The sequence below is a fragment of the Equus quagga genome, chromosome 13, assembly GCF_021613505.1.
Source record: "Equus quagga isolate Etosha38 chromosome 13, UCLA_HA_Equagga_1.0, whole genome shotgun sequence".
NCBI lineage: Eukaryota > Metazoa > Chordata > Mammalia > Perissodactyla > Equidae > Equus > Equus quagga.
Genome location: NC_060279.1, coordinates 33,250,187 through 33,262,125, shown reverse-complemented (window position 1 = coordinate 33,262,125; position 11,939 = coordinate 33,250,187). Strand labels below are relative to the sequence as shown.

General features: G+C 53.4%; 1 protein-coding gene across 1 annotated transcript; it reads left to right on the top strand.

Moving 5' to 3' along the window:
- Positions 1-10,906: 10,906 nt before the first annotated feature.
- Positions 10,907-11,371, top strand: NHLH1 (nescient helix-loop-helix 1). The gene has a single exon (XM_046680896.1). It carries the CDS (start codon positions 10,907-10,909, stop codon positions 11,306-11,308), a length of 402 nt encoding a protein of 133 aa, XP_046536852.1. The 3' UTR covers positions 11,309-11,371.
- Positions 11,372-11,939: the final 568 nt, after the last annotated feature.

Sequence of the window (11,939 nt, the reverse complement as noted above, 5' to 3'; positions counted from 1 at the left end):
CCATTCCCTGTTTTTTCCTCTTGGGCCCCCTTGTTCAGTGACCCTGGACTGGAAGTCGCAAAATTGTTACCTCACCTGCTCTCTTGGGTCTCCAGAGGGCCCGAGGTGTAAGGTTCTGTCAAAAACAGTTGAAGTCCTGAAAGAGGGCCTCCTTGTAGCCCTGGGAGCTCTGATTTCCCTTTTGTAAGAACGACGTTAGCATAGATTCTTCCCACTTGGTATTTGATAGGCATTTCTTTCTTCACTCTGAGACACGGGCTGCGGTACAGAGATGAAGCCCTGACCCTTGAGTAGCTCCCAGGTGGGGTGAGGGGAGAAACAGATAGGTTGACAACTAGGTGTAATCCAGTGTAATCAGTGGAGCCATTGCAGTATGTCCAGAGTGCTATGGTAGCACCGAGGAATTCAGGGTAGTGGGGGTGGCATTTAGAAAGTGCACAGAGGAAGAGGCGTTTGAGCTGAGATTTAGAGTTACCCAGGTGTGGGAGCACAGAGCCAAGAAAAGGCACAGGTCACCTTTGGGAACAGTAAGTTATTCAGTGTGCCCGAGCCGTGAGGATCAGCAGGCGATGAGGCTGGGGCCAGGTCAGGAAGGCCCTCGGATGGCATGCTAAGGAGTTTGGGCTTTCTGTTGATGGCAGGCATTTTGTAGACAAAACAACAGTGGTTTTGGACTCTTCTACAAAGAGAACCTTGGCCGTTTGGAAATGCTCTAATTCCCTGGGTCTTCACAGAGACAAAATTCTGGAGTACAGCAGCACCACCTAATGATGGTGGGCAGTGGCTGAGTGAGCTGAGGGGAAAGAGAACTGGCAGGAGTGTCGCTGAAGGCAGCCTTCTCCCCTCGCTGCTGGCCAAGAGGCTGTCTCCCACGTGCCTGAAGACAGCAGAGATGGGAAAGAACTGGCCATTTTCAGAGTCCCAAGCACTCCTCTTCGTTTCCTGGTTGGGCTATTTACCTTTTTGAGTCCTGCTGAGAGGAGGCGATTTTTCTCCAGGTTTCTCTCCAAGTTCCCTCAGGGGGCATGTTTGGGGTTCTGGGATATGGAAATATACCCCGCTGCTTCCCCCCACTGCACCCCTCCCAATCAGAGCTGGAGAAGCCGTGTGCTGTGCTGGCGGGAGTTGAGCACAGCTGCCACCATCGTCTGGGCTGACTCCACGCCTCCCTCGGCCAACAGGTCTCCCAGCGGACAGAGCAGTAAGCTCCCTCATCCTGCTGGCAGCTTCTGGAAGCAGGGAAGTGGCTGGTAACCAGTGAGGGGGCTGAACAGGGAAGCAAGAGTTGGGCAGAATGAAGAGGATGGGGTGGGCAAGGAAGAAGGGTACAAGATATAGGGCCCTCCATACCGCAGTCCCCTTTGCCTAGGGAAGAATCCTCAACACAAGCTTGTTTTCTGCCTTCCATGCTTCCTCTGCCTCACAACCTCCCCTCCCCGACACAAATACAAAACCAAAAAAACTGGTCTCTCCATGGCTTCTGGGGAGGTGAGGCTCCATGGAAGGGGCACAGACCCCCAAATGACCCACTGGGCCCCCCTTTCTGAGACCATAGGCTGGCTCCTCACCAGGTACCTCCTGTGCCCCTGGAGACCACATGAGACTGGCTGACAGCATCTTAGGGCCACAAACTTTACCTCCTTAGCCCCCCTCTTCCTGCTTGCTCTAGGCCTTGCTCACCTCGGTGCCTTCTCAAATTTGTCATTTCCCAGTCCCTTCCTTTCCCACAGGGCTTCCCTCCCTCCCTACTGCTACCCATTGCTAGTGCACATCTCACATTCTCTTCCACTCAACCCATTTAGAAAGTTGAATAACTGGCCATCCAGCCCCAACCCAGCCTGTCCGTACTTCTTGTGACACCTCATCCCTCAAGACTGAAGGCTTTCCTATCAGCTGGTGTCTCTTCCTCAGCTTCTTTGAGTAAAGAGTTTATGCTCTTTCCCTCATCTGGGTCACTGCTCCCAAAGGCACATCTTGGGAGGAGATATTTTCATCCAGAGCCTGGTGTTTTGTACCAAGATCCCACCTTATTCAGTACGACTTCGTTTCTTTGAGGGACCATATAATAAGACCTTAGAAATTGTGTGTATGGTCTAATTCATTTGATAGATGGAAGAAACAGTAGCCCAGAGGAGTGATGTGGTTTGCCCAAGGTCACACAGCAAATTAGAACTGAGACTAGAACATTTCTTCTATCCGCGCTGGCAGCCACAGCGGTAATAAACATTTATTGAGCGTGGCTATGGGCAAGGCCCTCTGTCCCGGCATCATAAAAGGGTATCAGATGTGGTGTCTCCCCTTAGAGACTTAGGATCCAGAGTCTAGATGGTAGGATGGGACATGACACAAGATAAATAACCAGGCAGGGCAGTATATGCTCCATGTAAAAATCAGTGCTGTACACGGGTTCTGACCGAGTTCAGAGGATGGAGGGTTTGCTTTGGGTGGGGCCAGTAAGGAGGAGCTTCACATTGTTGTGGGAAGAGCTCAGGACCAGATTTTCTAGCGTGCTGCGAGCGCTCTGTGTGACTTTGGAAAGGGCATTCCCCCTTTCTGGGCCCCAGTGTTCTCATCTGTACAAGGTGGAGTCAAACAAGGGGCTGCTCTCTGAGGTCCCCTCGGCCTGGCTCTGACAATCCCCTTCTGTGCAGCCTCCCTCCCCTTCTCCCTTTCATCTACACTCCTCAGGGCAGGGGCTGATTTCAAGGGTTGATCAATTCATGAAATCTCTAAGGTAGCTGGAAAGTTCTCCCTCTGGAGACAGAGGCCTGAGGGGCACTTAAGGTCCTCTAACCCAGGGACAGTAGGAATTTGGGGAGATTGTAGCATGACGTGATAGAAAAGAGAACATAAAACTCAGCCTCCCATCCTCAAAAAACACTTGACACGAATTGCTGAAGTCGAGCTTGGGAAGCAGAGACCTTTGGAAGGTCAGGGTCCAAATGGGCCTCAGGTCAGATTTTTATTCCTTCCTGAGTCCACACGCAGAAGGTAGAGGGGCTCCCCCACCCCTGTTGTGCACAAGGGCAGCTGTAGGCCCTGTCCCTACAGGAGTGAAGGGGCATCTCAGGAGGCCTGAGGAGATGATGCAACCCTGAGTAAATGTTACCAGCCTCTGTCTCAGGCTGGCTGCTCAGGGGCTGGGGGCTAGGATCCAAGAGTCCCCACTCTCTCCCCCAACTTAGCTGAGGAGGAGTTAGAGAAACTGGAGGGAGAAAAGAAAAACTGAGATGAAAGAGAGTGTCTGGAAAAAAATAAACTAGTGAAGGGAAGTAGGGAAGCCTCGCAGGGCTGAAGGAGGAAAGCGAGGCCAGTGCTGCGAGGGAACTGAGCCTGAGGGGAGAAAGGCCAGGCGGGCGTGGCCGGGAGGGGAGTGGGCCCAGAGCTGGTGGTGACAGATGGGTGGACACAAAGAGGAGAGCTGCAGGGAAGACAGATGGATGGGGGAGGGAAGAGGAGAAGCTGGGGGGGTGCAGTGGTTGGAGGCCGTAATGAGATTGGAGATGGGCTCTGAGCTGGGGAGAGGTGAGTGGTGAGGAAGAAAGGGGAGGCTGCCTTAGGAGACAAAGACGACCAGGCCTAGGGGGCCAGGGCAGAGAGAGGGCTCAGGGGCCGGGTGCTGAAAAGGGGGGCTTCCAGCCGGGCTGGCAGCAGAGAGAGTGACAGATTGTCTAGTTAGCTAGAGTGGAGACCCGCTGTCACCTTCGAGAGGCACAGAGAGGTGGAGACAGAGAAAGACAGACTGACAGAGACCATGTGGAAGCAGGCAAGGAGAGAACCTCAAAGATGGAAGAAGACCCAGGGACACAGCAGCTCCTGCCCAGGCTCCTCCTGCCTGCCTTGCTCTTGTGACCCGGCCAGTCTCTTACCAGATAACACCCCAGCCACAGGCCACTCCCGGGGAAGGGTCAGGCAGTGTGGCACAGTGAGGGTTAACACCGTCTGCTCTCCCTGCCAGCCGCTTGCCTGGTTGGGTCCCCAGGGCTCCCCACATATGTCACCCCCTCTCCTGCCAAACCCACAGCTTCCCGGCTCCTCCAGGCCCTCCCCCCACCTTCAAGGACTGGGCCCCGGCCCCTGTGTCTTCCTTACACACCAACCCCCTTCCTCTAACAAACTACCTCACTACCTCGAATGCTATGTGGAAATGAAAAGAGCCTGTAACAGTCTGAAAAAGAGAATGCCAACTAAATGCAAAATAACAATAAACCATAGCGCCATACTCATCCCCACTATCCCCAGGCTCTGCTCATCCTGTCCTCCTTACAGCAAAGACCCCCACAACTCGTGGGGTTCTCCTTCCCCCTTGGGGCCCGTGGCTGCTGACAGCCTAAGCTGACTCGAGAGCTCTCCCCAGCCTCCTTCCATCCTAATGCCTTATTTACATGCGTGTATGAAACTTCTTGCCACCTTTGTCACCATGCACAAATGTAAGGGGTTGGGGTGAACGCTTTTCAGTTTACCTAGCACTTTCCCATGCGTTATGTGACAAAAGCCCTATGAGGAAGGCAACATTATCCCCATTTCACAGATGACAAAACACACTCAGTCAAGGTTAAGTGACTTATCCGAGATCAGCAGGCCTTGCCCCAGGTCTCTGGCCCCAAGTTCAGTGGAATCAGTAGTCCTTTCCACCGCTCCATGCATTTAGCTCCTCTTCATCACACGCTTATGATCTTTTTAGCTACTCCCCTGAGAAGCAAAAACTGAAGCCCTGAGTGAACACTGGAGCTGAGGACCCCAGAGTCCAGGATCCCGGGATGACAGATGCAGAGGAGGAGGTGGTAGTCTCCAAAGCATTCTCTCACCTCCCTTTACCATCAAACCTCAGCCTCCACTGGGGACAGCTTGGGCTGGGCGCTTTAAGGACGGAGGTTTGAAGCAGGGCTGAAGAGTCTGAACTCAACAGCCTACAAGGAGAGAGGCTGGGAACAGGAATTTGGTTCCTCCCTCCCGTCATGCACTGCCCCACACAGATCCCTCCTGCTTCCAGGGTCTCTCTAGGTCTGCTTGTTTTCCTCAATGCCTCATCCTTGGAATCCGGGCCTCCCCGTTTCAGTAACAGTTCCTCATCTCTACAGTTCTGTATATCGTGTCTCCCCACCTTGTCTCCAGCCTCTGGGAATTTTTTGTATCCTCACAACTGTCTGTGCTCTGCCTCCCCCATGTCTATGCCTCCAGCCTGTCTAGGGGCCTCCCTCAGGACTCTCTCCCAGGATCAGTGTAGTCTATGCCTGAATAGCTGTGTTTCTCCATAGCTGGATTTTGCCCAGGTCTGTGTCTCCCCTAACAGTTTCCTCCTCTTTTCAAGTCTCTCCCCATGTCCCTACCCCTCACACTCCCATATCTTGCAGCTCTGAGCTTCCACAAAGCCTAGGTAACCTGGCAATTCTGCTCCCACCCTCTCTTTTTTCTCTCTCTGTCTCCCTATGTCTCCATCTCCCTGTGACTGTCTTCCTGTTTCTCTGTATCTTCCCCATGTCTGCTACCCAGTGACTGTGTTCTCATCCTTTTTCTCCCTCTCTGGGTCTCTATCTCCCCATGTCTCCCCCTTCATTTCCTCTCCATCTCCCACTCATTCTGTATCTCTTTCTTCCCCATGGTACTCTCTCCTGAGTCTCTCGGTCTCCCAATTTCTTGGATGGGGTGGAGGGCAGGAGGGTGGGGGAGGTAGAATTGTTGTTGCTGGGGGCTCATTAGGTGGAGATTGGTTTTTAATCAGCACCATGGCAATGATGATGCAAGAACTGAGATGCCACCTGATCCCCTGCCCCCCCAACCCCCCTTCCCAAGCCTCCTTTCCCCTCCAGCTCAGCCCATCTGCTGGCGCCTGGGCACCTGTCTGGGCCTGCCCAGGTGGGAGTTGGCACCTCCCAGACCTTGGGGTGGGGAGGGATGGGGGAGCTTGGGGAGGAATTATAGGACTCCCCTTAGGGAATGCCTCACTCTGGAGAAAGTCCAGAAAAGGTTCATCAGCAACAGGGAAATGGCAAATCCCTCCAACAGCCTGAAGGTGGGGTGTGCTCCTTCTAAGGTCCCAGCCCACTACATGCATTATCTTCATCTCCATGGCAACCTAAGAAGCAGCTGTAATCAACCCCATTTTGCGGAAAAGGATGGTAGAGGCTCAAGAGGTTAAGTTACTTGTCCAAGGTCACACAGCCAACAGGGCTTTCTTCACTGTAGCACACAGGTCTGAGCCCTCCCAGCCATGATTCATTTTAGATACAAAGTATCAATGAAGACTTCAATGAAGACATTCAACAGCTGAGTCCGGGAGAGAACTTCAGATACTGAAACCCAGCTGACTACCTCTCTGCAGTTCGCTTCCCTTGGTCCCTGCTCCTGCCACCCTGCAACACACACACACACACACACACACACACACACTCAGACATGCATGCATGCACATGCACGCATGGGCTGGAGGCAGCTGAGCTATTGATGTGAACTTAATCAATGCCTATTTGCATATAATTTTGTATCTAGTTTTCTTATTGCTCCTTTGATGCCCCAGCATACTCCAAGCCTGCCTGGGCTGCCCTTCTCTCCTCCCCCAGTGTCCTAATCCTCCTTCTTCCTCTCTCTGCACTCCTCCACTCCGTTCATTTTAGCCCTCACCTCCTAAGAGCCCCTAATTCCCAGTGGGTCAGGTCAGGCTGGCCAGCCTAGAAAAACTCCTCGTGGGATCCGTGTCAGGAATCTGACCCTGCTCCGCCCCTGGTGATGGGGTAGGTGGAGGATGGAAGCTGGGATAAGAAGGTGTGAGGTGATTGAGTTCCAGGGTGAGAAGGGCTGGGACCTGAACAGTAGCCACAGGCTGCCTGCCAAGGGGGCTGGTGGGCACCAGCTTTGTGAAGAATGAGAGTACAGTGAGGGCGAGGGCTCTTGGGTCCTCTCCTGCGTTTTAGAGCTGTCCACTTGTGCTTTTCTAGATTTCCTTGTCAGTTTCTTGAAGACCCTTCTTACCAGGGAAATGGAGACATGGGAAGGGGCTGTCACAGTCACACTGGGACTCCAGAATGGGACCATGGCACTGAAACCTGGCTTGCTGGGGGCCTCTGTCCCTGCCACCTCTGGTGTGGGAGACTGAAGGGGTTCATCTGTGATCCTGCCCTGGCTCTCGCCCCAGCCCCACCCCTTCCCAGCTCTCCATTTCTTGCTTATGAAATATGCATGGAGAACAGATGTCCCTGCTCCCCCACTCCCCGCCCCCCCCCCAGGGCCAGCCCCCGCCCCCAGCTCCCGAGGGGGTTCCCAGATCCCTCTGCCAATGGCTGCCTGGCTTGCCTGTTTAATATTGATGAGGGGGGGGGGAGCCTGGGCCAGCCAATAGAGAGCTGGGGGTGTGTGTGTGTATCTCCATATATATACATAGGGCTGGGCCAACTCAGGTGTGTATGTGTCCGTGAGAGTGTGTGTGTGTGTGTGTGTGTGTGTGTGTGAGTGAGTGTGGGTGGCTCCAGTACCTGGCCAAGCCCACACCCTCCACCTGGGCCCTATATCCCCACCATGTGTAGCCCTCTCATCTGCCCTGGAACCTGTACAGCCAAACCACGCTGCCCCCGAGACCTCTAGAAAGCTGGTCACTAACTTTGCAGACGGATGAGCTCTGAGCAGCCAGAGGAGACGGGCTGTCAACGCTGCCCCCTGTCCTGCCAGCTTGGATCCCCTCACAGGGTCCTCCTAGGTAAAGGGGGAACCATGGCTGGGGAGGGGTGGGCGTGTCCCTCCCACTCTCTGGCTCATATCCCTTCCCAGAGCCTCCCTCTAGTTCTTCTCTCTCATGCGCTGTGTGTTTCTCCGTCCCTGCACCGCCCTCTTCCCCACTTCTCCCCTTTGACTCTTTATGCCTATTTATTCTCAGTCGGGTTGGGGATGGCAGAAGTGAGGCAGGAAGTCCTATCCTGGATGCTTGGAATTGCTGCTCTCCTTGATCCTCGGAGCCTGGAACCTTGAGACCAGAAGTGGATTTTGGGGTGAGGACTTGATGGGGAAATGGAAGCTACCGCCAGGACTAGAGCTGGGGAGGACAGTGGCCCCAAGGCGATGAGACTGGGGTCAGATTGGGAGCACATAGAGGGGAAGGGAGGGCATGGCAAAGTGATCAGGGATGAAGGAACATGGGGACCGGGCAGAGGCAGAATCGGGCTGTAATTGATGTGTTGAGAACCTCACAGCTGAACTCCTGAAGCATGGGGGTGGGGAGTTGGGGCACTGAACATGTATTGGAAGGTGCTGACTTTGGGGCCTCCCACACTATGGCCGTTCCCTGTTGTTCCTTTGGAATATGGGGTGTATTGTAAATATGAGGACTAACCACCTTCTGTTTTGTGTTATGGTTATGGGTGTACGTGTTGTCAGATGTTGATGACCTTGCACCCCCCCACCCCCACCCAAGAGCTTAGTAACTGTTTATTGACTATAATTAAGCCTGTCTTTTGTGCAGTGGGGTGGGGCAAGGCTGGGGGTGGGGGTCCTAACCCCTGTGAGGGTGTCTGTCAGGCAGGAGAACCAGGGCTGGTGAGGAAGGGGAAACAGTGACTATGAAGGAGCCTCAGCGCTTCTGTTTCTGGCTGTTCAGTCCAGCTGAGCACGAAGTGAGTGGCCCACTGTTCCTGCTTAACACTCCCCCAGAGCAAAGCCCTTTCCTCAGCTTTCCCAGGCCATGTTCCTGCTGCCTCACTCTGACCTCCTCTGGTCCTGGGGACAAGTAAACTTTAGCCAAGCCCTATAATGGTGGCCCCAAGAAGCTGTTCACATCCTCTTCTGCAGGCCATGTCTGAACTGACCTTGGGCTTTGGGAGGGTGTGGAGTAGACAGTTGATTATGTTCCCTTTCCAAAAGCTTCCTTGCGGAGGAAGGGCCGGGAAATGGCAAGGGCTTAGGGGGCTGAGGACAGAGCTAGAGGAAGGGGCTGGTCCTGAGCCGGGGCGTCGTGGCCAGAGGAGACACCTTCCCGATTCTAGTGGACAGAGTGGTAGGATCTGGTGTCTTGGTGGTCGTGTTGGGGGGGTTGGTGGGCTGGGAGGGACTGAGCTGGGGCAGCTGTGCTGAGCTCCATATGTCCCAGTCCAGTCTACAATGGGCAATCTGTGTGTTTATCCCCTCTTACCCCCAACACAGAGAAGCAGCAAGGGTGGAGAGGGGCCCTAGGAGGGAGGGGATTGCAGGGCCAAGGCTTGTAGCTCTCCCCTCATGACTGGGAAGCTTGAGAGTCACCGCCAGCCTCTCTTGGAGCTGTGGCGCCAGTCTTCCTCAACTTTTTTTTTCCTTTTTCAAACTATTAAACAATTTTTTTATTGTGGTGAAAAACACAGCAAAATTTACCATTTTAAGAGTACAGTTCAGTCTATTGAATATACTACTAATAATAGAATATCCTATTAAGTACGTTCACATTGTTGTGAAACAGATCTCCAGGACTTTTTCATCTTACAAATCTGAAACTCTACACCCATGGAACAACACCTCCCCACCTCCCCCCAGCCCCTGGTAACCACCATTCTACTTTCCGTTTCTATGAAGTCGACTACTTAGATATGTCATATAAGTGGAATCATACAATATGTCTTTTTGTGACTGGCTTATTTCACTTAGCACAATGTCCTCAAGGTTCATCTATGTGGTAGCATGTGACGGGATATCCTTCCTTTTTAAGGCTGAATAATATTCCATTGTATGTATATGCCACATTTTCTTTATCCATTCATCTGTCAATGGACATTTGGGTTATTTCCATATCTTAGCTATTGTGAACAATGCTGCAATGAACATGGGATGGCAGATATCTCTTTGAGATTCTGATTTCAATTATTTTGGCTATATATCCAGAAGTGGGATTGCTAGATCATATCAGTTCTATTTTTACTAGATCATATGGTGGTTCTATTTTTAATTTTTTGAGGAACCTCCATACTGTTTTCCAAAGTGCTTGCACCAATTTACATTCTCACCAACAGAGCACAAGGGCCCAGTTTCTCCACATCCTTACCAGCACTTGTTATGTTCACTTGTTACGTTGTTTTTTTGTTTGTTTTGATTTGCATTTCTCTAATGATTGGTGATGATGAGCTTCTTTTCATATATTTGGTGGCCATCTGTATATCATCTTTGGAGAAATGTCTATTCAAGTCCTTTGCCCATTTTTAAGTCCAATTATTTGGTTTTTCGTTGTTGAGTTGCAGAAGTTATGTACAATATTCTAGATATTAACCCCTTATCAGATATATGATTTGCAAATATTTTCTCCCATTCTGTAGGTTGCCTTTTCACTCTGTTGTTTGTGTCCTATGACGCACAAAATTTTAAAATTTGATGTAGTCCCATTGGTTTATTTTTGCTTTTGTTGCCTGTGCTTTTGGTGTCATATCCAAGAAATCACGGCTAAGTCCAACGTCTCGAAGCTTTCCCCCTGTGTTTTCTTCCAGGAGCTGCATGGTCTTAGGTCTTCCATTTAGGTCCTTAATACTCTTGCTCAGTTTAATCCCGCCCCGTGTCCTTCTCATCACTTCTCCGTTTCTGTTGCTTACTTTCTGGATTCTCTTCCCTTCTTACCATCTTTCCTCCTGCTCCTTTACAATCTCCAGCCCTTCCCCATGTTTCTTCCCCTACACTTACAGTGCCTCCCCCTCCCGGCGAGGTCAAAGCTTCCTCCCTCCCTCCGCGTCTCTGAGCTGTCCCTCCCTCCTCCCTCTGACTCTATCAATTTCCCCTTCTCTCTTCCAGGCTCCCGGACCGGACCGGAACCCTGACCATGGAACCCTGAAGTGGCCCCGACTTCCCGAGCTCAGTGGCAGACCCCACCGCCCCAGGCCCTTCCTGCCCCTCCCACAACCAGCTTTCAGGCTCCCAGAGGGAGGGGTGGGGAGGGGATCCTGATCTCTCAGGGCAGGGGACTTCCATCATGATGCTCAACTCAGACAGCATGGAGCTGGAGCTGCCTCCCACCCACTCGGAGACCGAGTCAGGATTCAGCGACTGTGGGGGCGGGGCGGGCCCTGACGGGGCTGGGTCTGAGGGGCCAGGCGGGGGCCCCGCCCGGGGCTTGGAGCCCGGAGAGCCTGGCCGGAAGGACCTGCAGCACCTGAGCCGGGAGGAGCGGCGGCGCCGGCGCCGGGCCACGGCCAAGTACCGCACGGCCCACGCCACGCGGGAGCGGATCCGCGTGGAAGCCTTCAACTTGGCCTTCGCCGAGCTGCGCAAGCTGCTGCCCACGCTGCCCCCGGACAAGAAGCTCTCCAAGATTGAGATCCTGCGCCTCGCCATCTGCTACATTTCCTACCTGAACCACGTGCTGGACGTCTGAACCAGGCGGTCTCCTGCCCTGGATTCGCCCCTCCTCCCCGGCCTCGCTGGGGTCCCTTCTCACGCTCACTGCTTAGAACGGCCATCTCCTCCCTGAGCCCCTGCACGCCGGCATGGAGTCCCACAGGCCCCAGGCCCAGGCAGAGGGCCCACCGGCGGTGGTGAAGGCGGCTTTCTTTTACAGACCCCGCCCCCCCCCCCCCCCCCCCAGGCTATTCTCATGGGTACCTTCTACAGTTTGTGGTTGGGGCCCAGCTGGGTAGAAATGTTTGCTAGTTGTGGTCGGTGTACAGTCCTTGCTGGATTTACTAAGAGGGCCCCACTTGGCGTCTCCCCCTAGCTCTCTCATGGGCTGCTGCCCCTTCTACCCCTATGTCCAAATTTTCAGAGACCCCAGACCCCACTCTGTCTCCCATCCTCCTTCCACTCTGTTCCAGCTTCGCCTGCCCACGGGGAGGGAGGGGGCATCAGAACAGGAAGGGAGGAAGGCGGAGCTTGGATGGGAGGGGGCTCCTTCAGAGTTCTTGGTCTAGCCATGCTTGGGAGAGGGGCAGGCCCTTGGGAGGGAGGTGCATGGTGAAGTACCTCCTGTGAGGGGCATCTCAGTAGCCGAGAATTATGGAAAAATTTCC

What these genes read in the sequence shown, in the direction of transcription:
- NHLH1 (XM_046680896.1), top strand. Translation starts at nt 10,907, where the DNA reads ATGATGCTCAACTCAGACAGCATGGAGCTGGAGCTGCCTCCCACCCAC.